Genomic DNA, 25,517 nt, shown 5'->3' on the forward strand with positions numbered 1-25,517 from the left:
GCTAAATGCTACAATCATTCATGGTGACTTAAAAAACCAACATTTTATTTCTTTAATATGCAGTTAAAGTTATAATTTGTGTTCATGTCATAGTCTTTTAATGATTTCAAATCCAATGTATTTTGAAGTCACTAAAAATAATAGACTATGACATGAACACAATTTATAACTTTGCATATTAAAGACACAAAATGTTTTTGGGGGGCTTTTTTAATTTTCAACCATGAAAGATCTTAGTATTTAGCTCTAGCTAGGTCCAGAGATACTCCAAAGTCTGAAAAAAAATTGAATTTACTTATTTGTATAAAAAAAACAATTTGAAAAAAAATAATATTGGTCAGGCCTTAATCTGAGGAGCGGGCGGTGGAGGACAAACAAACAACTTTTTTTTTTGGCCTTACCGACGAAACCACATTGAGAATGAGATTGAGATGGGACCAATCATTTTGATACCGTCTGTAGCATATTCTGAACACGAGCATCCTTCATTTTAATAGCTAAGCGTAAGGAATGTCTTAAGTTTCACTCTATGACCAGCAAAAAGTACAGGGACTGTCTTTTGGAATTTGCAGGAGAGCATTATAAAGCTCTTCTCGAGCCTTTCAAGGAGAGCATTAAATAGCTCTTCTGGAGCCTTCAAGGAGAGCTGTTTAGAGCATTTACAATAGAATCCAAGGAGAGAATGGTCAACTAAGGAGAGCTAAAAATCACTCTCCTATATCAGATGTAAGGAAAGCAGTAGAGAGCGATTGCTATCGCTCTCCTCAAAAGGGCAGTCCCTGAAAGTAGCACATTGTTTTGTTGGTTTATTACTGTTTACTTGCTTGTATGATTGATAACAAATTTCTACAAATTTGGGCATAAAGCACCACTAGTTGCAGATATAGACACATATTACATTTTCATAAAAAACCCTCTTCCAAAAATATTGATAAACAAACTTAACAAGACATTTAAATTTATGTCCAATTCATAAGGGTGAATTTGGGTTTCACTAGTATTCGCTGTCGTAGTGTACGTTAGTAACCATTGGTTACTGCTCCAAGCCTGGGCTCATACATCTATTCCGAATTTTGATATGCCATAGGCTTTGTGTTGTGATCATTTCGATCAGTGGTTGGTAACAAAGAAAGTGTGATCCAGTTGACCTAGCAACGGTCATATTCTAACGTGCACTATGACAGCGAATTGGTATAATGTTTTTGAATAATATACACATATTTTGACAATAATAACAGTTTACAACACAGTGGTCTAATGCTTGCTCTAATTAAAATCCCTTAGGCAAAGCAGAGACATACTTATTCAGACTTTTCAAGTTCCAGCCATGGAAAACAACAAAGAGATTTTGATCAAGACTACACATGGCAATCTATACTGGAAAAGCTAGGTCCGTTATCAAATGGCAAGATAGACTGAATCCAAGTCCTTTTGACACATGTTACAAGCAGGCATGGATAGTTTTAACAAAGCTGTACATACAAAATTAACACACATGGCATATTTGGAGGCTAATAAGATGAAGCCACTTACAAAACAATCTATCAACTCGGAGTAATTTTCAAAGTCTATTGAGCTCGCTGCCAATTTCAACTGGCAAAGATGACCTGGGTTTGACCCAAGGTCACAGGTCAAAATCAGTTTACCAGGTAGTGATATAAGTTCATAGCAGAGTTGGGTCTTACCTTTATGTAAGCAAACTGCTAGCCCAATATCAGGACAGGCATTATACAGCTTTCAGAATAAAGGTGTGTGTCTCATCTCAAGATGAGGGTAACGCCATGTTGGATTTCACAGTGGTAGATTCAAACCAGTGTGTTTACAGGGTTTATACGTCACCAGCATATGGACAAATTGTCCTATGTGTGTGTATAACCCTGCAAGATAAGGTTATGGCACACAATTCGAATCTACCACTGAGAAATCCACATGGCGTTACTCTCAACTTAAAATGAGATGGACTATAGTCCATTAATGAAGTCTAGACAATAGGCTAATTTTGTGTATGCTTACATGAATGGATATACACACTGCGAGTTACATTTCCTGATCAATCTATGCTCATGCTATCATTAGTGCTTTTAAGGCCAAGATTTATCTGGAGAAGTTCCAAATTAAAGGTTCCAACTATTCCAAATTAAAGGTTCATACAATTTTGAAACTTCTAAAACAGACTTCCTTTTTTGGAAAAATATTTTTGGATAAAATCAGGATGGAAATAATGATATGTAAGCCCCTGTTAAATTCCCTCATCTCTCAAACCAGTTACACACTTTTTTTTTTAAATGACCAGGCTTTTGTCCTCTTACAACAATGACCTGCCTGTATTGTACTATATTCAATAGTTATTCACCCTCTGCATGGATCCACCATCTTGCTACGAAAACGAGGTTCTCCCTGCAAAAGCATGTGCAAAAAGTGCATATTTATTTCTCAGGCTTTTCTAACAACGCGCAGAAGGCTTTTTCAAAGCATCTGCGGTAATTAAAGCACACGTTTGACAGGCGTACACACACATGACACACACTTTGCAGATAGAACCTCATTTGAGATGACCGTACAAAGTGAAGTATCCACCTTTGGTGCACTTCAAGCATAGCATCGACTTCATTAATTGGCAAAAAAGACAATGAAATTTACCCCCGTTTATTAGACATATTGCACTGTTGATGAACCCTGACACAAACACCCATGCTAGTATAAATCTATAGCCAATAAATAATGCATTATTTACAACATCTTATGCCACATCATATAAGGACTATGGATTAACAATACAATGCATCATTCTTTCCACGATAAACTGACAGTAACATCGTTGACTGATACACGACTAGTATTGTACACATTGACCTTTTTGTATGACCTTTGACACTTTAACCTAGCTTTACCATGGCTATATATAAGGGGTAAAATATGGTCCACAAGCGCTACTGGTTGGTAATATGTCGATGGTGGTAGCTGCGTTCATTTCTTGAATTTCTTCATGCGTTCTTCTAGTGACTGACAATTGGCTTGAATGGCAGACATATTGCCCGCAAATGATGCTTTCAACTGGTGGGAAGAAAGAGAGAGAAGACACTTTTATTTTTATTTTTCTTATCATAGTTACTGATCACCCACAATGGATAGTACCCATCTGAATCCCACACCACTGAATACAATCGAGGGTTGAGAACCAGAGGGACTCGCAAAAGAATCCATTGAGAGCTAAGGCTTTCTGGCTTGAAATAACCTAGCAGACCAGAAACAAGACACCCTACAAATGTCAGTTAGGGGGAATATCACCTTTAAGTTGTGAACTTTTAAGTTGACTTTTAAGTTATAAGTTGATAACTTATCAACTTATAAGTTGGTAACTTATCAACTTAAAAGTTGATTAAGTTGATAACTTATGAACTTTTAAGTTGATAACTTATGAACTTTTAAGTTGATAACTTATGAACTTTTAAGTTGATAACTTATGAACTTTTAAGTTGATAACTTATGAACTTTTAAGTTGATAACTTATGAACTTTTAAGTTGATAAGTTTTAACCTAAAAGTTCCTTTATGAACAGCTAGTGATCGATACAAGTCAAAATCTTTAGGTTTGAAATATTTTAAACTGCCCCAAAATCGCATTGCAAAATGTTATTATTACCCTTGTCCACTTTTGAGATGTCATCAAGTCTTTGTTGAAAAGTTTACGGGGACATCAACAGTGATTTCATATAGGATTTTGGCCCGAGGGCCCGCCTTATTTTGGAAGACTGTGAACAGCTCATTCAATGGGCCACATCATCTGCATAACATCACCAAATGTACACTATCAGATCAGTAGGGTCTGTGACTTGGCAATAGAAATAGATTGCAGAAACTATCTGAACAAACTGTGAGTTTTGAACTGAAATTTTAATCAGAACACTTTCAGTGTTAAGTACTTACTTCTTTTAGCAGTGTATCTTGATTATGTAAGTTGGTGGAAATCTGCTGTTGAGATGTGTCTAAATGTGTCAAAGCTTGGCTGAATTGTAATGCTGGGTAAAACAAAATACATCAGTAATTAAAAAAAAAATCAACTTTCAATGATTTAAAAGGGCATTTCGTGATCCACAGCCTCATCCCCCCTTTTCTCAAAAAAAGTTGAGATTTTTATACCACTGGAAACCTCTGGTTATATAATGTTTAGCAAAAATATCGTCAAATTTGAATTTCGTTCTGGTATTACAATAGTGACCTATGGAGCAGTGTAATACACATAATCATGCATAACTCACAAACGCAAAATCGGAATCCACTGAAAATTTGAGAATAAGCTTTTTTCGTGAATATCTACTGAAAAATGTCATAAAAAGAGGATGCTAGGATCACGAAATCCTCCTTTAAATAAGATTGCAGTCAGCAAAAGATTTTGTTTCTAAGGGCATCAAATTATCCACCCTTTTTTGGGTTATAGTTATGGAATTCAACCTAGCAACTGCGGACATTATATCTCATATAATGACAGAGGACTCTTTTCGCAAAAAACATTATCTATTCATTGGGTCATTTGCAGAACTCCACGGTTGGAGTGTGAAGTGCTTGTGTGTGTCCTCGATTAAAGGTGATTGCACGCACACACACACCCCATTCATTATCTAATATTCACCTTGTTCATGGAGAGATGATAATGCATGGAGGCGTTCTACAACTTGTGGCAATGTTTCCGCAACACCATCCCACTTCTCGACCATGTCATATAATTCTGCAACCTAGTAAGTAAAAACATTATAATGCTGCACATAAAGTGTTTTTAAAAGTAGCTAAGATGTGAAACAATGTAACACAATTTAAATGGGGTTACCTGAATGGGTGACTCCATTTGAAATCTACACCCCCTGTGTGGGAGATTAATGTATTTTCAACTGGGATATCCCAATCTTGAAGTAATTTGACACTGTGCAACAACGCCTCATTTTGCATAATTGGAACACACAAATTAATGCAACACTTTGAAAAAGAACATGAAAAACTTTACAACATATTGCAAGTAAAAATATCAAAAACTTTCAAGGTGCCAATAATGTTTTCTTGATTTGACAACATGTAAAAGCTGTAAAAAACTGTAAAAAACTGTAAAGGGGCTATTCCAGTTGAAATCCATACACCCCCTATGGAAGACATGACCTTAATCTTCCACACAGGGAGTGTGAATTTCAAATGGAGTCACCATTCAGTGTTGCCTGCTCTGAAAATGGCTATTCCAGTTGAAATCCATACACCGGCCCCCTATGGAAGACATGACCTTGATCTTTCACACAGGGTGTGTGAATTTCAAACTGGGTGACTCTATTTGAAATCAAATCTGCACCCCCATGTGGGAGATTAAGGGCATGTCTTCCACAGGGGGGTGGATTTCAACTAGAATAGCCCAATACATTGGTTTACTGAAAATGTTGCTGGACATGTGAATCGAAGATGAATCTTTAGCTTGTATTATTTGCAAATACAGAGACTATAAATATAAAATAAGTTTCAGTTCAGAAGTGCCCTTCACATTTTGTAGCAATTAAACTTTGAAAAAGTGACACAAACAGCAAACCAAATGTGGCAACAGCAGAAATACAGTGCAAAAGCACACCCTCTCCTTCCCCTATCTTGATGAAATGTCCTATAATCGTCGACTGAATTAAAAATTCTATAGTGTACATTTTATTTGAAAGAAAACAGCTGTTAAATAGCGTGATGCATACACTGTGTGATGAACGCCTGTGTGTGTGTGACGCGGCAGTGAATCCGACCCTGCTAACTCACTTGTGATTGGTTAGTATTTTTATTATGTATCCAAGGTTGTGCATTCGTGTTGTATTTTGAAATACACACATATATGATCACAGTCGGATCAGGTACAGCTGTTGGCAGCTGTGTTCATTCAAAATTGAAATTTTTAGCATAGTTTGCGTTTGACATCAATTGTCAATCAAACTCAGAAACGATTTGTTTGTTTATTATTTGTTGCGATCATGACCTGATGATTAAAATTCTTTTTTTGCGCCTTCAAACTTACAAACCATCTCAAAAGTTAGGTCTTCGTCATTTGAAACTTTCTTTCCAAAAGGTAGCATGTCAACAATGCCTAGAAAAGTTGCTTTTTGCCTTGTAAAAGTACCATTCATTTTTCGCCATTTTCCGCGATTCCTTTTCTACGATGAAGGCACCAGATGAGTGAACCTTCCTTTTAGTTTTATATGCTACTAACCAATCACAGGCTGTGGGGAGCTGATCGTCAGATGTAAACCAGTCTTTTTAATTCAGTCTCTGATTATACCCAAATAAATATGCAGCAAAATTCCAAGCGGGAATTCAGTCTCTGATTATACCCAGATTTATGTGCAGCAAAATTAGCTGATGAAATGATCGGATAAAAACAAAATAGATTCATGACCCAATAACCCAATACAAGAAAGCTCCCTAATCAAAGGTCCAATATTCTCTAATTCTATTTTCTGAAGTTGCATTAGTGCTAAAAAACTAAAAACCATTTGTTCTGTTTGAGACTTGAAAGTCACTAACAGAAAAACAATGGGTTCTGTTTAGTTCTACCCTCAAAATAATGGGTTATCAGAAAATTAGACCTTTGAAATGTAGGGTAGAATTTGAAAACCTTCACCAGAAAAACAAGATTCTTTGTCATAATTCCTTTCTACCCCTCTCATGTTTTGTCAGGCCATTTATTTCACCATTCGCCATAAAGGTAGTGATGTAACAGGATTAATTACCACAGTGGTGGGTCTAGATTATTTTTTAATGTATTGCCCTGCACTATAAGCAGGCTGCACTCATAACCTGTGTATGTATGAAATCATAGATTGAATACGATACCGCTTACATGTGCGAGTGAAACATACATGGGCTCAGCATTATGTAAACTTTCTATAGAATTACGATCCAGCGTAACATCTAGTGCAGGGCAATATACTCAAAAAATAGTGTAGACCCATTGCTATAGTAATTGATCCTGTTACAACACTACTTCTATGGCAAAAGATAGATGGAGCCAATGGTGGAGCAAAAATTTAAAGCCGAGAGCTTCAAGTCATTGCAGAGAACCAAAAACGTGCTATCAGTTGCAACCAAAAATGCCTCACATCGGTAGGGCCGGATAACCTTTTGCTGACCCCGGGGCACAATCGCATGATTCCCCCTGCTCTTTAAAATGGTACAAATACGCACAAAGTGCACCAATAATTTTGTCATATTGAAGTTAAAAGTGGACAAACATGGTTGTAAATGAAATTTGCACAAAGCACGGAAAAATTGGCACTTTTAAGCTGAAATGGTAAAATATGACATTTGGGCATACAGGCATCAAATTTGGCCCCATCGAGATCTTGGCCAACTGGCCTTGTGGTAAATCGGACCCTGGACGTTGGACTATACAGTGGCCTTGAGGAATTATGACAGAGATTTTAAGCAACTTTTGAGCCAACACCAAACTAAATTTTGTCAAGATCTCACGCTAACTACCTTTCGTTCGTCTTCACTTGACTCCTGTTCAATGTAAGACAAAAATTATAAACATAATGATATTGACGTGTACAGCAATGGCCATATTAACTATCTTTAAGCATATGAAGAGATTCACCAGGTTTGTAGATAATTATATTTTGGAGTTTTCATATTACAAAACCAAACTTTTGACACTTTATTACCAGACAGTTATGTTTGTCATGGACGACATACTTCTGCAGAGTGATTGGTGTCCCATCATCCTCTCTGCTGGTGGTAACACAGCAACATCCCGTGGTGGTGTGTTCTTTAAAGAGAGGGTCATACACATGACTTAAATGGCAGGCCCCGTCATCTATTCAGGATGGCAACACCTCTCTTTTGCAAATCCAAATAGATACAAAATAAAGTTTTAAAAGAGCCTAATGCGAGTACGTGCCTCATCAGAAAATCTATTTGGATTCTTAAGAGTTCCTGTCTTCATGAACAGAGAAGAGGAGACCTACCATTTAAGTTACATGTATGCCCCTCTCCTCAAGAATAGGCCACCACAGGATGGAGCTGTGTTACCACCAGCAGAGAGGGTGATGGGATATGGATGTGAAAATGTGTCGATTTTTGAAATATCTACACTAATACATTAGTGTCCAAACAATAAAAACGTTATTTGCAAATTTTAATGGACAAGTTTCATAAATTCTTTGCGAAAATGGATTCACAATTTACACACAAACAGATAGAAATTGAACACTGTTGGTAAAATAAGTTCATCATTTTTTCTTGATTGTGATAATTGACCATTTCGGTAAATCCATAAGCCTTCATGAGTAGACACAAGAGATGTTGTCATTTGACGTCACGCCAATCTGTGCCAATGCACACATCGTTTAGTGAACATTGTTACTGCACATTAAAAGTTGGTGTGACGTTAAATGATGACATCTCGGGTCTACTCGCAAAGGCTTATGGGATTTACCAAAGAGGTCAATTGTTTTTGACAATTGCCTGGGCCAGCTGTTATAAAGTAAGTTCTTTTAGGCGATAGAAACAAATTAGTTCGATCTTTCGATCGACCATTGATGCTTGTTCGATCCTTATTATTTATGAAATCAATTATTTACTATTGTTAATTGGGATAAAATAGTAATTTGTGCCTGTATAGTGATATTGACCAATATAAATTTAGTGTTAATTCTGATTAATTAGTTGAAAGTTCATTAATAACAACCATCGAAGCAGCATCGACGGTTTAAAATCCAAAGATCTAACAAATTTGTCTCTGGTGCCTGCCTTCCAGTGTTTACAGTCTTAAACCTACCTTGCTCTCCTTGTTAGACTCCTCCACAGCCTTCTCCTTTTCTTTAATTTGGTTGAGCCTCTGTAGCATATGCTGCATTCTAGCATCCACATGATCCAACTGCAGTGGATCAAGGAGACTACTTTGGGCTTGCAGCTGTTCAACTGCTTCCTGCAAGATGTAAATTCAATGTGTAAAGGTAAACCTTGATTTTAAGATTTGCATTTTCATGAAATTGTTGTAAGATTACATATTACTGAAAGAAATGACCTACACTTTATATAAATTTACAAATGGACACTTACTACGAGCAACCATTTTTTATAAAGACTATTGAAACAAAATAACTAGTTTCTTACCAGTAAAGATTTTGATTTTGTGTCGGCTGTGAGGGAAGACTGGAAAAAAATTTGAGAATATGGTACATTATTCAATGTCACCAAAGTTATGTGTTAAATGATAAATCTACTGGTGAAAATACATGTCAAATTGATACAGTACAACTGTGGCTGCAATGGCTGGTTAAAAACAAAATTACGTTGAGGCTACGGAAATATTGATAACACAATTTATTCTGTATTTTGATTAAGAGCCTTACGCATAAGCCATGCAATGGCAATGCACTTTGTTGTAGCCAGAGTTCAAAACAATACCCTATTCTGTATTTTGTTAAAGAGCCTTACGCATAAGCCATGCAATGGCAATGCAATTTGTTGTAGCCCGAGTTCAAAACAATACCCTCAAATAATTCATTGTCTTAAGAAAATGTGTATTCCTACATGACAAAAAGGGCACATGTGACACATCTGTCAATAATAGTTCACTTTAGACGGCTTCTGCCATTTGTTTCAAATTGAGTCCAATAACTCTATTATCTTCTGATAAAATGTTGTGGTTTTGGCCAATTTCCACTTACCAATTTCTGTGGATCTTGCCCAAGTACAGCCTCTAACCTTGCTATTCTTTGTTCCAAATCAGCTACCTGTATCACAAATGTAAATAAATCAACTTAAGCAATTAGATGTTATGGAATCAAACCTTCCGACATTCAGAGATATAGGACATCTTTAGGATACAGAGAAGGCTAAAATCATCAAAATTGATGAGGAAATGCAGGAGTGTTTGTTAATGTGCTTTTGATTGAGTTTACCATCACCAGGATTTTCAGGACCTCCAAAAACTAAAAAAGCGTATAAGTCTCACTTAAATAGGAATAGTTGGCAGGTATGATTATCATACCCAGTAAAGGTTGAGCAAAGAGGGTGTTGCTTTTACACAATCACAGTGCAGTATCATGGTACCTTCATTTAGATGCAATGCCAGTTACAAAAGTACCACACTATTTTGCATAAATGCAGATCTGCCCTCCCATACAGATTACCTCATCAACCCAATGGGCAATACTGCTTTTCTTACTTTGCTCCTGATTGGTTAATTTCATGATATATCATCTGAATAACCAATCAAAATAGAGCTTTTATCCTGTTTAGCCCTACTGACTATTCTTACCATATCTCTGATTGGCTCAATACATTATATAGTCCTCTTTGTAACCAATCAAAATAGTTCTTAAACATCAATATACTGGATTTATGAAGATAGTAAACTTTTCAATTACCTTTGATAATTGGTTAAACTTTGCCAGTTCTGGTTTGTAGAACAGTTCATACGTGACATGACCATCTTGGGTTGGCTTACCACCTCCTTCCGACTTCTCCCCAGATTTCTCGCTAAGATTCTTATAGGCATCCAGTTGGCTCAGAAGCTTCCTGTTAATCAGATGGAATTGCAAAATGTACTTCTTTCCTGACTCAAGTAAATAATACTGCTCATTTGAAACAGGTGATCAGTCAATCAGTTAAATCTATGCCCCAAGCACCTGGAACTATTATGGGAGAACAGTGCCAGTGCATTAATTGGTCACCCCAGGGTAAATAAGTAATAAATAATAAAATAAAATACATTTGTTAAAAAATGTTCAACAGGGTCATTGGTTCAAAAGCTACTGCTTATAAGCACCCCGAAATAGGTGGTTCTTCAGGAGCTTCTTGAATTGTTCAAAAGTACAATTTTTGATTTGACCTGGTAGTCTATTCCACAATCTGGGAGCACAGGCAGCAAAAGCTTGGTCACCAAAAGAAGTGTGTTTTTATGTATTTTATTATTTTTTTACTCCATATTATTTTTTGCCTTTTTCTCAATTTCAAATTTGCCGCCTTCGCCCCAAGGACCAGATTGTGTCACTATTTAGGTAGTATTTTCCTGCTTATGAGTTTCAAGACTTATTTTTAAAGCCCTTTCCTTGAGGATTTTTGAATGTGTTTATTTGCATACTTAGGAATGGAAACTTTTTTTTATGCTGCTGAAGGTGATTGTTTGTAAGATTCTTACTTTGGTAGAGTTCCCTGTGGATCTGCTGCCTCTTGGATGGCATCAGTGCCAAGTATCTTCTCCAGATGTAGCCCATAGAGTTGTTCTTGTAGCTGGGTCACCTGGTGAGCCAAGTCGACAGGGGACATACCTGATCCTTTGCTGTCCTCCTGCGCTGATTTCTAGCAATGAAAAAATTAAGATGGTATAGAATTTGAAGTATATTTATCCCGAGGGTGGGAGGCAGTGTTTGAAATAAGCACTTGTCTATTTGGCTGCTTGTCCAAAAAGCATATTAAACAAGCCATGATAAGCTACGCACCTTACCTTCAAAATCATGATTAATACATATATTTATTTAAAACTTTGACCAAATGTTTAAATGTTAGTTGTATCATCAAGATGTTCAACTGTATTTTCTTCACAATTTCTTGTTTTCCTGATCACCGCAAGGGCACTGTATGCTGCAATGTTTGCATGGTCAGTCCTGAATATTTTTCAGTAACAATTTTATCTCCGGAGAGGCTAATGTATATGGGAATATGCTGGGTTGCAAATTTGGAAGAAAATTGCAGGGAAAAGAAAACTAGAATTACTACGTTCGTAATTAAGGTGGCCCCCACAACAAAGGTTTGTAAATACAAAGAGTATTCAAATAAAGTTGTTTATATTAACAATCAAATAAAAAAAGTACTAATAAAATATATATATGTATACCTTAAGTTCTTCCACTTCTTCAGATAATTCTCTCATTTCATGCTGTAGACGTTGAAATTTCTGTACCGGCGTTTCCTTAACCAATGAGCCTTCTTCAAGCTACAGAACAAAACATATGCATTCATGAAGACTTATACAGAAATGAGGCAGAACTATAATATTTATTCAGTGGAAGTGGTCTAGTTCGTAGGCACATAATCTCACTGAAGAATCGCATAATTTCGGCAGTTGTCTATTAGAACGTAGACAACCCTACCACACTTGAAGAGCATAGCACATTGTATGCTTAGACATAGTATGTGACACGATCAAGGGAAATGAGTCGGATGTCGCTAATATCGATTTTGAGATATTGGCAAAGAAAGTGTTAAAATTCTTTTGTTTTATATTGTTTTTCAGCAATTGATAAAATGTAACTTCGCAATGAAAAGTCATATCAATATGAGGTTTTCAGTTCCTGAAAGCTCTAAATGTCAGCTTTAGAAACATATGCAAAACTCTTTTTCGACCAGGGTCGACATGTGACTCATAATTCCCCTTGATCATGTCACGTATGTTATACTTGCACACACTTGCGTGGCACTTATTTAGCAGGTTGCCAAATGGTCATTTTGTTTCACCAACATTTTTCACCGAAATCTACACTCCCTGTGAGGGAGATTAATTAAGGCAATGTCTTCCACAGGGATGAAAGTGGCCTGAAGTGACTTAGCAGGAAAAGCCTGAAAAAGCGCGTAAATTTGGGCTATAAAGCCTCAAAACGGGCTGAAAATAAATAAAAGTGCAGAAATTTGGAGTAGCAAAAGGCCTGAAATCAGGCAATTGCCTGAAAACTGACATCCCTGCTCGCATAGGAGGTGTATGGATTTCAATTGGAAATCGGGAATAGCCTGATCTTACTGAATTACAGAAGATAATATGAAGTATACTCACAATTTCATATTCTGTTCTAGGGACTGCATATCCAGTTCTTCTTGAGTGGGTAATTCTATCAGAGAAATCTGAGGAAACAAACACATAAAGGTTTCAGGCCTTGTTCCAATCTATCAACTGATTTCAAGTACCGTAAAACCTCGTCTACAAGCATCCATTGACAAAATGATAATATTACGGAGTTTGAGCACATATATTATCGATACAAGCATATACAAACAAGTGCCGGTACAATTGTATGACTAATCTATTGTATTGGCATATTTACGGACTCTATAATTATGCTTGTAAACAAGGTTTTACAGTATGTTTTACTGACATTTAGTCATAAAATTGTGAATAAACCTCGGCAAAACTATTAGGTGAAGGCATAAAAAACAGCTCCCCCGATGCATTTACAAGGAGTGATTTATAGCTCACACCAAAAGCAATTAAGGAGAGCTGTAGGGTGTTTCTTAAAATTATTTTTAAGGGGGAAATTAAATTTTAGAGAGCAAAAATTTGGACAAATATTGATCTTTGAAGTTACAACTTACCTATGGCTCCAGAGTGAAGTTTCTTGTCTTTGAATTTGCCATATGCTGTGTCTGTATTGATGGGTAACTTTTCCACACTTTCACTATTTAGTTCCGCCTGTGATAGGTAATAAGTGAGCAAAACTAATGTAAGTTTCATCTTTAAACCAAATAGCGCGAAGTTGCATTTAATAAAATGCTAGTTTATTGGGAAGTGCCTAAACTTAAAATAGAGAACAGTGAGTAGGGGTAGAATTTTGTTTTTTACAAGAATCTTTAGATCAACTCATTTACTCAAAAAAACAAAAAAAATATTAATTATGCTGTTGAGAAACACTCATGGCATTGAAGCAACAAATAATCTCAGGCTGACAGGAGTATTTAGATGCACTTTCCTGGATAATACAGGTGACAGTTATATTGATCTGGTAAATTGTAATCATCTGGATAGAATCATTGATCAATTTTTACAGGATTATAACTTGTCCTCCACAATATGTGCTTATGACTGTGAGCAGGGATGGGAGAGTAGCATCCCTGCTGTGAGTACGATGATCACTTCTAGGGTCTGTGATCTACATCATAACAACTTTTGACCCTTGGACAATTGATCATCTCAAGTCAAGTGGCTGACCATTGTATGATTTGTATCTCATTACTTATGTACAAATAAATATGGTAGGCCTACTTATTAATACTCTTTGAGGCTCTTTCTGTTAACCTCATCAAGCCAAAGTTTGCCATTTTGTATGCTCATAATCTTGAGTGTAGATTATTCATCCAGTATGCTTATCTTTAAATATATTGTTGTTTTATTTCTTGATCTAGATTACTAGGTTCCTAGGTTCCTAGGTTACTAGCTCACTAGGTTACTAGCTCACTAGGTTACTAACTAACCATTTGGTCTGAAATGGACATATCTCAAAATGCCACGAAGGTATGACCCCATGAGTGGTGTCATATGAAAGAGGAAAACATAAAGAATATAATACAAATATTTCCAAACGTCAGAGGTCATCCAGGGGTCACAAAAGGTCATTTTAACCGAAAATGCTCCGATTGAGCTTAAATTTGAATGCAATGATCCTTATGACATTCTAAACATGTTTAAGGGGGTACTACACCCCTCGATAAATTTGCGTCTATTTTTGCATTTTCTCAAAAACTAATAACATAGTGGTACAACAAAAGTTATGTATATTATAGGGGCACGGAATCCAATTTACTCCACTGAAATTTCAGTGACCCAAGACAAGCGGTTTGTTATTTATAATCAGAAATAAGGTACCGCTAGGATGTACCTCGTTTCCTATCATATATACTGAACCGCTTGTCTTGAGTCACTGAAATTTCAGTGGAGTAATTGGATTCCTTGCCCCAATAATATACATAACTTTTGTTACCAGTGTGTAATTATTTTTTGAGAAAAATGCCAAAATAGTCACAAATTTACCACATGGGTGTAGTACCCCCTTAAAACATTTTAAAATTTATTTAAGGTCATAAAGGGGTCATAAACGGGTCAAAGGTCAAGTTCTTCAAAATGCTCCAATTGAGCTGAAATTTAAATGCAATGATCCTTATGACATTCGAAACATTTATAAAATATTTTAAAATTCATTTAAGGTCATTAAGGGGTCATAAAGGGGTCAAAGGTCAAGTTTTTCAAAATGCTCCAATTGAGCTGAAATTTATATGCAATAATCCTTATGACATTCTAAACATTTTAAAAATATTTTAAAATTTATTTAAGGTCATAGGGGTCTTTAAGGGGTCCAAGGTCACGTTTAAAAAAATGCTCCAATTGAGCTGAAATTTAAATGCAATGGTCCTTATGACATTCTAAACATTTAAAATATATTTTAAAATTCATTTAAGGTCATTAAGGGGGGTCATACAAGGTCAAAAGTCAAGTTTTCAAAATGCCAGCTTCCCACGATCAAGGTATATTGAAACGGCAATTAATGAAACAGTCTTATTCAAATTAATACTATCCAGCACAGTATTGCTGCTTGATCAGAATCAGATCGTCACAGTCATCCGCCTAACTTACCTCGTGCATACCTTCGTAGCATTTGGAGATTATGTCCGTTACAGACTCTGGGTGACAGTGGTATAGGCCTACCACAATATACTGCCGAAGCCACATGGTTCAGCTATGGTGCGGTTATCGCTCTAGTTTGTTCAGAAATGCAAAGGGGCTTAAAAATGCTTTAAAGATTGGACACACATTTATGTGTTTCCAGTCACATGACCAACCTCTTTTCAACCCTGCCAGCCCAAATTTTGAATACAAACTGGGAAATACATTATACACAAAAGTGTTACCACTAAATGCTGGCATCATATAAGGCCGAATAAAAAAAACATGTTTCACGTCTGGGTTTTAAAAAAAAGGAGGATGAGGAGCCTTTTTATTTAAAAAAAATAGTGAAAAAAAAAGTAAAATACAGGTGGCCTTTAAAAAGGGAAGCGGGCATGGATTGGATGTGAATTTTTATTTGGCCTAATGCACTCTATAAAACTCCTAATGGGAGCATTATTTTCTAGTCGGCCAAAGCAAACAGGACACAATATTCTTTTATTATGTAACATAACTTACATTGCTTGCTTGTTGGTCATCTTCAGGAAGATCATTAGTTTCAAACACATCTGGCTGAGTATCCTGCAATTAAAAATGGACAAACAAACAAACGTTGGTTGCCTTTTAAATAGCCAAAATTGATTTCCTTATTAATTTTCAGTACCAGTACCTTCTTTTTCAACATTCTATAAAAAATATAGACCACTTGTAAACATATACTATCTAAAGAACAGAGCATAGAAAACTCTTCAGGTCTTCTCAAGAAGAGCTTTAGAAGAGGTGTTTGTAAAATTTATGCGCAAGGGTGAAAATAAGAGCTTCTCTGCAAAGACTCAGTTTGGGGGAAAGTAAATCCTGGTTCATCTGAATTTAGTCGGGACCAGGGTTCACTTTGACAGTCAAAACAGGACCCACTTTTGGTTTAGTATCGGTTAGAATTTAATCCAAAATGGTTTAATATCCAATGGCACAGTTTAATAGTCTACTGTCTACTTTCATCCCAATCATTAATCTCAAATTCTGACATCAAATTGCAGAGAAACCCAATTTTTATGTGACATAGACTGTATCCATAGTGATGTGCATGGTTCAGGACATAAAAAAAAGTGTACAATGCATAGCCTGGTGTTGGGATTTTTAATCTCAATGGGCTACAGTAGGCAACTCATGCATGGGCCTGAATTGAAACAAGGCCCATAGCCAGCTTATTTTCACCCTTGAGTACTGACAGTGCTCAATCATCAAGAGGAGCCAGTCTTCAAATTAATTCGAACCCTATTCTGAAAGTTGTGGTGCAATTTGTTGGTACCGTACATGGAAGTACATTGTACTAGTAAAAAAATTGTACTAGTACTTCGGACATGGTTGAATCAGGTTGATGCTTGTTTGGTTTCCATGTTTCATGTGCCGGTGCACATGTACCTGTCTGGCGATCACTTGCATTGATTGTTTTGTGTTGTGCACACTGTGCCTGGTGCAATGTGTGTTTCTGATTGTTGGTTATTGTTTATACCGTAAAATGGGGTGACTTTGGACCAAGCCTCGAATTTCGTTATTTTTAGGGCAGGCCAACTTGGCCTTGGCTATTTAACATTTTAGGGGGCACCGAGGCCATCATGCCAGGGCACCAAGGCCAAAGCAAATTTCGTTATTTTTAGGGCAGGCCAACTTGGCCTAGGCTATTTAACATTTTAGGGGCACCGAGGCCATGATTTATTTATTTCATATATTTATTCGTTCATCCATCCATCCACCATTATTTCTTTCTTTATTTATTTCATGATTCATTCATTTATTTATATATATATATATTTATTTATTTATTTATTTCATGATTCATTCAGTGAAATATGGGTATGTAAATAAACAGAAACAAACACCTGGGAGGTGCAGTGATACAGTCAAACTTTTACCTGTTATTAGAATGATAATACAGCTTCAATTTCCATATTCGTTCCAGGTTCGTTATTAGAATACATTCAGGCATGAAAATGTCAGCGTTTTTATTTTCCAGCATTTTTTTTAACGCTGAAAAAACACGGAAGAAAAAAAAATCACGCAAAAATACGTAAAATAAATCTCCGATAAACAAATTGCAGGATGTCACAGGATCTCTACCTGTTGCAGAACGATCGAAAAACATATTTGCCAACCCCGCTAAGGAGACACGTGTTGGGCGCTTTCGTCAGCAAGGGAACATGCCCCGATGAACTATGTTGTGTGCAGCCTGCAGCGCATTTGCTGCGCTTGTGCGGCAAAAGATCTGGCAACTCCGTTGTGATTTCGCTTGCGGGCGAGGAAGTTGGAGGAAACGACACGTGTGATCATAATGATTGAGTGTAACCTGCGATTGTATGAAAGCTTAAGCTTTACAGTCAATTGTGATACAAAATAAAAAAGGCTACTTTTAAATTGGTTCCACTTCCGAATCGAGAGCATTTTTTTGTTCCCGACCGAGACTCGATCCCAAATGCTACTGGCCACTGCAAAATTAGGGCAAGGCCATTGTGGCGCAGAAAGTTCTTGTTTTTCAGGGCATTAAGGCCAAATGAAAGGGCACCGCGGCAATGGCCGCGGTGGCCGCCGCGAAATTTGAGCACTGCTTTGGACACTGGGGTGACTTTGGACACACATGGGAAAAACTATTATTTCATGTAGGCTGTTTTACCTTTTAATATTTCTAAGAATATTTTTGTATGTTTGTATGTGGTAATGTATGGACATTACAAATGACTAAAGTTTTCCAGTATAATGTGTTATCTTATATGTTTTTCAGAACTTTTTAGCGCGGTCCATAAAATACAGGATTTTTGTGGTGGTCAAACTTTTGGTACTCCACCGGAACATAAGAGTGGAAACTCAAGCCTGTTGGTTGGATAGTAAACACAGATGAATCAAGAACCTACCTGGATAGTCATGATATCTAGCCACTCTTAAGAATTTAAAAGCAGGCTGTGTCCAATGTCACCCCAGGGTTTGGCTTCCTTTCCGGGGTGACTTTGGACATAACTAATGAATACAAAAAAATTTGACACTTTGTTTAAAAAAATACACCACAGTGACCATGCCCTACTACAACAGTGTCCTCTGTGCTCCTACCCACCTCACAACTACTTCCACCCTCTCCATTGCTCTACTCTTCAGGTCGGGGTGACTTTGGACATGCACTTGATTACATGGTGTCTATAAGTCACCCCAAACCCAGGGGTGACTTGGACAAACTTTAAATTTGCCCCCCAAAAATTATCGTAAAATAAAATAAACTCAAGTTGACCTTATGGGCATGAACTGTCCTCTATTGGTACTTGCCAAACCCAACATGAAACTAAGAATTCTACTGATCATTATAAAAATATTTATGACAATACATCAAAATTGTCCAAAGCCACCCCATGTTACGGTACCGTAATAAGTTTTATCTTTGTTTTATATATAAAAAAAAAATTAAATGTTGTGTAATATAAATCTTGTATTGATGCATTTGTTTAATAAAAATATGAATATGCAAAGACAAAAAAAAAGTTCTACAATCTTCATAGTTAATTTTGGCCCCCATGGACCAGATCGTGTCATATTATATGTCATGTATGTTACACGTAATTATTCTGTCGGTCCGTGTCACGTCACTTCCGGTTGATGATGTTCGAGTGAAAACAAGTCCCTGATTCGATTTTTGTTGATGATTTCTGTCATTGGTGTAATGTAAATTTCGATCGCAAATAGTCAGTGGAATCAAACAACCGCTTTCTAAGTCTTCAGAGTGAAAGAAACTTACTTGATTTACCGCTTATATACTGACAAACTTAAAATTAAATTCCATGGTCGAGTGTCGTTTTTTCCGAAATTGAATGTCACTCCAGCAACATCGCTATGTAGCCTCCCTCACAGCCGGTTTCTGTTGTTCACAACAAACCGTGAGCCACATGCAGTTTGGGCCCGAGACTAGAGATAGCCCGGATGTCCGACCGACAGAATAAATAACTTAACAACTTTTATACTAAATTATAGCAAGTAATTTATAGAACTCAGTCAACTCACTTCTCTTGACTTGTTGATTAAAATGTTGTGAAATGTCATTCGTCGCATTTGACAAAATCATTAAAGCCTAAAGGTTATTGGTTTTTTTTAAAGTTTTTTTTTAATTCATTCAGACAAAAAGAATTGAATTTTGTCTTGTTTTTTTGCATGTGTTTCTTGTGATCAATCAACAAACATATGCTTGAAATGAAACCAGAAAATACCAGAAAAACCAGAAAATACCCATGAAAATACCCATGAAAAATTTGAGGGATTTAAACTACTTCAGTGGCAAGCACTGCTTTCCAAGCAGGCCCTCACACAATGATATTTACAACATTATTACAGAATATTTACAAAATAACATGATATTTAAAATGTATACAAAAACATCAATAATAAGTATGAAAGAGAATAAATGCATCCCAAGTACATGAACGATATAAATATAAAAATACATACAATATAAAAATAAATGATTATGATTTAGCAGAAATACTTATGCATGTCTTGAATTGATGCAAAGACAGAGTTTCAAGGTTTACACGATATGATGGTGATAAGTTATTCCATAAGTTTGCAGCTCTTACAATAAATGTACGCTTACCACTATTAGAATTGTATTTAGGCACGATCAATGTGTTAGAAGAATGACTCCTTGTATTGTGATCATGAGCATTATGAACAAAGTCAAATTGATTACATAAATATTCAGGACAAATATTTTGATACATTTAAAGGTAAGAATAATCATATGATTAGACCATCTATCACAAAGTTTAATCCAATTTAAAGAATTTAACATATCATCTACTGGTGTTCTGATATCAGCAAAGAGAATTGTTCTAGCTAATCTGTTGTGAAGTACTTGAAGCTGATATTGATTGGTTGTAGAACAGTTAGACCAAACACTGCTGGCATAGTCGAAATGTGGAATTACAAGTGCATTAGAGAGCATAACTAAGGTTTTATGAGGAAGGAAATACTTTGCACGTTTCACAACACCAATTCTCTTGGAAACATTTCCAGATAAATAATCAATATGTGATGCCCAAGACATATTACTATCAAACTTAATACCAAGATATTTGAAAACATCAACTCTTTCAATAATTTTGTCATCAAATGTGAGAGTTATGTCATTGTAATGATTAAGTGTTTGATTATTTCCAAAAATCATAAACTTAGTTTTATCAGTATTTAATGTGAGCTTATTAGCTTTAAACCAGTTAGCAACATATTTTAGGTTAGATTCTAGTTGCACTTTTAGATCATCAACATTTTTTGCTTTACACATAAGAGAAGTATCATCTGCATACATTACTGTCTTACAAGTTACAACATCAGGTAAACAATTAACAAAAATTATAAATAGCAGAGGACCTAAGATTGAGCCTTGAGGAATTCCAGTATTATAAGTTTTGAAATCTGACAGAAAAGAATTCACATGCACAGCTTGAGCCCTATTACTTAGGTATGATTTAAACCAAGCAAGTTCATTACCTATAATACCATAGTCAGCAAGTTTATTAATTAGAATTTCATGATTTACCGTATCAAACGCCTTTTTTAAGTCTAAAAATATAACTCCTGTTGCAAAACCATTGTCCATATTATTAAGAATATAATCTTGAACATCTAATAAAGTTGTTGTTGTGGAATGATTGGATCTAAAGCCAGATTGAGAATCAGAAAGGATATTTCTACTACAAAGATAATCATATAATTGGTTATGAACAGTTCTTTCAATAATCTTTGAAATAATTGGCAAGACAGAAATTGGCCTGTAATTGCTTACATTATTCTTATCACCAGATTTAAAAATTGGAGTAACTTTGGCTTTTTTCCACTCCTCAGGAAATTTGGAACTGTTTAAAGAAATGTTACAAATATGAGCAAGTGATTTTGACACATAAGGAGCAGCCAATTTTAGTAGTTTTACACTGAATTTATCTAAACCTGGTGACTTATTATTATCCATATTACATATTTGATTGTATACAAAATCATATGATACAGAATAGAATCTAAAACTCTCACTATGGTTACATCGAAATATACTACTTTCTCCATATTAATGATTTCATTTCAATTTCCAAATCGATATTCAGTAACAAACCTATTCACACCCACACCAGCCCTGCCAGCTGGCATCGTTCAGTGCCAACAGCTACAGCAAAACCTTGGGCCTTGGCCCCTGACCGTACAATCCAATGGAGCCCGAGATTAGGGCGCCAGTAAATGAGCTCCCACAGGCTTGCAACCTCACGAATCACTTAAAAATTTGAATATATGAAATCTTTATAATCTTATTTACACTCGTACGATATAATTACTCACATAAAACTTTCTGTTTAATACAAATCAAGCTTTTACTTACGATTCCTGGGAGATCGGCATACTTCGGGTCGGCCATTTTTAATTGATTGAGTCACGTGACCCTTCAGAGATTTTTCATATATTTACCCCTTTTTAGGTTATTTCACTCAGATTTGAAACATCAAATAGACTTTTGTTTTAGTTATTGTTGGTTTTTTATTTATTTATGTCAGTATACTCATTGGAATTTATAATTGAATCGCTTGCAAAATAAATTTTATGTTTATGAAAACGAGATTTGGAGAGATCATGATGTCATTTTAGTCTACAGCCTCATCCTTTATTTACTTGCTCAGTTCAGAAACACGAAACAAAATCGTGTTTGACGTGAATGGGTGAGGTTATAATTATACACCCGTGATTCTTGTAGGTGCCCTTATGATGTGAAAATTGATGCACGTAGCACTGAAAACAGTGCATTTGTAAATACGATTTAGTCTAGAAATAAAAGTATTTATCGCAATTTTTCGCATCTAAGAGGATCATCCACCACTTAAGGAACCAAAATACGTGATAAGAAGAAAATCGAACGTTAATTAGGGGCATTTATCGCCAGCTTTTTTGTCATCGAGCACCGGAAAATTTTTCGCCGGTCGAAGATGGCTGCCGTGTTGTTGCTATTAAAATCGCCAATATTGGACGCTTGTTAATCAACAATCAACCGAGATAAGCTTATTTTTTCTCTTGGAAATCTTGTACAATATATAAAGGAACTATAATAGCCGAAAATGACGGACGCTGATGAGTGCAATATTAAAGTGGTCTGCCGTGTGCGGCCTATGAACCAGAATGAAGTGGCGTCGGGATCGGGTGTTTGTACCAAGTTTGTCAGTGATGAACAAGTGCAGTTGGGGGTAAGTGTTCATGTACATGTGTTCACTGTTGTTTACTTGTTGTTACACAATGGAAGTAAAAGGGGTGTAGATGTTTGTCCATTGGATTTTCAAGGATCCATCTGTGCAAAAACACTAATATTGCCTTCTACGTTCAAGAATATTTTGGGAAAAATATTGCGACAGGCACGCCCCATTTTTGACACTTGTCAATTCCTTGAAAAGTAAGACTTTGCCTCGGCCTTGCAGTATTTTTTTTGCCCAATCACAGATGTTCAAAGCTTAAATACTGTAGAAATGAACGTTTGATGTAAATAATTAATATGTAATGTTCTTGCAAGATCAGTATATTTTCATTTTGTTCAGATAGTTAGGTGTTTTCTGAACATGCTGCATTGATTGTATTCATACGTAGTCAGGCTCACATCACACACTATAGGTGGCGCTATTCGTCCATAGGGAAGTGGAATGTGCCTGTACGGTCCAAAAATGGCTTTACTGTGGGGCTCAATGGAAAAAATTACTAAAAATTAATTTTGACAACCAAAACCTAAGTGATGTTGACTTATGTTGGTACTGGCATAATAATGGATTCATAAGCTATCACATAGTGCAATCTATGTTCCACCAAGTGGACGCTTTCGTTAAAGCGCAAAAGCAATTTGTGTGCAAATCAAGACCATCCAAAACAGCTTTCTTACAGTAAAGAATAGGAGGTCATCTGGGGTCACATACAGTAGTGTACATTGTACATGTGCCTGCTGTCACAATTTCACACACAAAATTTTGGACAATTTGGTGACACTATTTTGTCTGTAACTTCAAAAGTATATGCACTAGAAACATGATTGACCCCTTATTGTTTAGGTAATTTGATTCTCTTTCAAATGAAAGAACTTTCAGCTAAAAATATTGAACTTCAAAATTTTATGAACATACCTATCATACGCATTCAGATGATCACGCATGCACGGTTTAAAGAAAATCCCATTAACTTAATGCTTACGGTATTTTTTGTTATCATTTGTTGAAAATTATACAATTGCCGATTGTCAGGGAATGTAAACAGGGTTCATTTAGAATAATTTACGGCATGATCATCAGGGTCTTGGCTAGAAATTGAGGATTGCCCCTCATATGAATAAAATTGCCTGTCCTAATTTGACCTTTTACCAGACCGTCTATAGCCCATTGGGGGGTTTCAAAGAGTTCAAATATGTGCTGAATCTGCTGATATGGCCTTGTTCTACAAATTGGGTCTACTAAAAAGGTCAATTAGCTTCTCAAAACATACAAATTATATAGCATCTGTCAAAGGCATTAATTTTGCCCGTCCCAGGAGCAAACTGGCCATCTAAAATGACGGCCAGACGGGTAGACTTCTCCGTAGTCCACTTGCCATTGTGCATATTCAGAATTACCTTTGCATTTAAAACTCCGATTGTGTGCACAATTGATAGATTTTCCTGATCTATTCAGTCACCGTACGCCCTCTGTTAGCTTGATACCCAAATTTTTCGTGAGTAACGTGAGCAATTCTCCAAAATCATGAAAATAAAACAGACTGCTAGAAAATCACTGGTAGGCATGAAGGGAGCCCTCTTTCAAAAAATATTAAAAAAACAAAAGTAAGGCAGGACACAAATGATCACTTAGAATGCTAGGGCAACTAGATTTGCTTATAGACTATTTATTACATTATATTATCGAGATTGATAACATAGGCCTATTTCTAAATTTCTCAAAATTCGACTATGGCATAGTCTACCAGACGGGTGGCTGACCCTGATGATCATTATTTACCATGTTTATGTCCTCTGTCACGGCATGTTTTATTATTATCTTAATTTTTTTAAACCTTCTCATAGGAACACACTAAGGGGTGGTGCAATAATTATGAGTACCCCAAGGGTGGTGAACATAGTGTCTGAAATAAGGAAAATATGGAGGTTGTCCCGAGGACACAACTAAAGCATGAATTCTGCTTGTCCTCAAAACATTTTGGTTGTCTCCAAAACACATATTATAAGTCATGTTGTTGAGTGCAAAGAATCCAAATAGTGGTTGTCCAGGGGATAAGTACATAGCTCAATATGGTTGTCCCCAGTGATTTTTGGACAAGAGGACAAGAGGATAAAGTGCTTATTTCGAACACTGGTGGTGAATGATATGGGGGTGCAAAGATTTTTTGGAAGGCCAAAAAGGGGGGTGGGGCAAGCATTTTTTGACAGGTCAAAAGGAGAGCTGGGGCTTGACAGGTCGAGAACAAGATGATTTTTGGCATGCATATATTTTGTGCACCGCTTCAAAAAAAACATGTCACTAACAGGGACAGACAATCAGACATGTAACATGTTCAATTGTTCAATACCGTACAAAATTTCCTGCACGCTAGGCTCGCATTGTAAGACAATTTAACTTTAAGGTTGTAAATCTTGCATGGATAAAGGGTGGAGGGGAAAGATTTTTTGGCACGTCCAAAGAGGGGGGATGGTTAAGATTTTTGGCATACCAGTACCATTTGAGATTCACTCCCCCTTCCTACACATAATTGCACACTACCCCTAATTAAACTATGCATAATTGCAGTTGGGTGGGTGTCCATAAATCAGTACATTTTTGTATTCGGGTGTGCATACTTGTTTTCAGTTCTTGACAAGTTACGCATCCTCATCACACCCACCCACAGCACACACTAATAATATGTTTGCTCACCATTCAAGTGAGGACTAAGTTCACTCATTGACTGCGGATACACCTGGTCCAACTGCGGCAATGTGTTTTGTCCTTGGGCAAGACATTTCATCCTTATGCACTTTCTAAATTATGGATTTAGCTAAGCACTGGAGGAAAACAGGATCACGGTTTTTGCGGCCGCAATCACAGGTTTTTTGGGTGCAATTG

General features: G+C 36.3%; 2 protein-coding genes across 4 annotated transcripts in view; one reads left to right on the forward strand and one right to left on the reverse strand.

Annotated features, from left to right (window-relative positions):
* Positions 1–2,569: 2,569 nt before the first annotated feature.
* Positions 2,570–21,881, reverse strand: LOC140162562 (dynactin subunit 2-B-like). 2 transcript variants are annotated; one of them, XM_072185818.1, is made up of 14 exons: positions 21,782–21,881; positions 15,904–15,966; positions 13,323–13,419; positions 12,787–12,854; positions 11,854–11,952; positions 11,158–11,318; positions 10,385–10,535; positions 9,683–9,748; positions 9,126–9,164; positions 8,788–8,937; positions 7,488–7,511; positions 4,630–4,732; positions 3,927–4,018; positions 2,570–3,054 (listed from the first exon to the last, which is right to left on the reverse strand). In XM_072185818.1, the coding sequence occupies exons 1-14, from the start codon at positions 21,815–21,817 to the stop codon at positions 2,968–2,970; spliced, it is 1,236 nt and encodes a 411-aa protein (XP_072041919.1). In that variant the 5' UTR covers positions 21,818–21,881; the 3' UTR covers positions 2,570–2,967. The 2 variants fall into 2 exon arrangements, with proteins under 2 accessions (XP_072041919.1, XP_072041920.1); XM_072185819.1 differs by lacking the exon at positions 7,488–7,511 and having other exon boundaries at positions 21,782–21,880.
* Positions 21,882–22,133: 252 nt separating this feature from the next.
* The window catches only part of LOC140162563 (kinesin heavy chain-like), a 118,640-nt gene continuing 115,256 nt past the window's right edge, over positions 22,134–25,517 (forward strand). For both annotated transcript variants that reach the window (XM_072185820.1, XM_072185821.1), the window contains exon 1: positions 22,134–22,634. In XM_072185820.1, the coding sequence (XP_072041921.1) occupies positions 22,509–22,634 (126 nt within the window). In that variant the 5' untranslated portion in view covers positions 22,134–22,508. The remainder of the gene's footprint in view (positions 22,635–25,517) is intronic.

This window comes from Amphiura filiformis, chromosome 10 (assembly GCF_039555335.1).
Source record: "Amphiura filiformis chromosome 10, Afil_fr2py, whole genome shotgun sequence".
NCBI classification, from domain to species: domain Eukaryota; kingdom Metazoa; phylum Echinodermata; class Ophiuroidea; order Amphilepidida; family Amphiuridae; genus Amphiura; species Amphiura filiformis.

Bases quoted from the DNA above. Each gene is read 5' to 3' on its own strand.
- LOC140162562 (XM_072185818.1), bottom strand. From the start codon at position 21,817: ATGGCCGACCCGAAGTATGCCGATCTCCCAGGAATC. The intron at 13,420-15,903 runs GTAAGTTATGTT...TACCTATCACAG, and splicing joins ATGACCAACAAGCAAGCAAT to GCGGAACTAAATAGTGAAAG. The intron at 8,938-9,125 runs GTAAGAAACTAG...TACATCTTGCAG, and splicing joins CAAAATCAAAATCTTTACTG to GAAGCAGTTGAACAGCTGCA.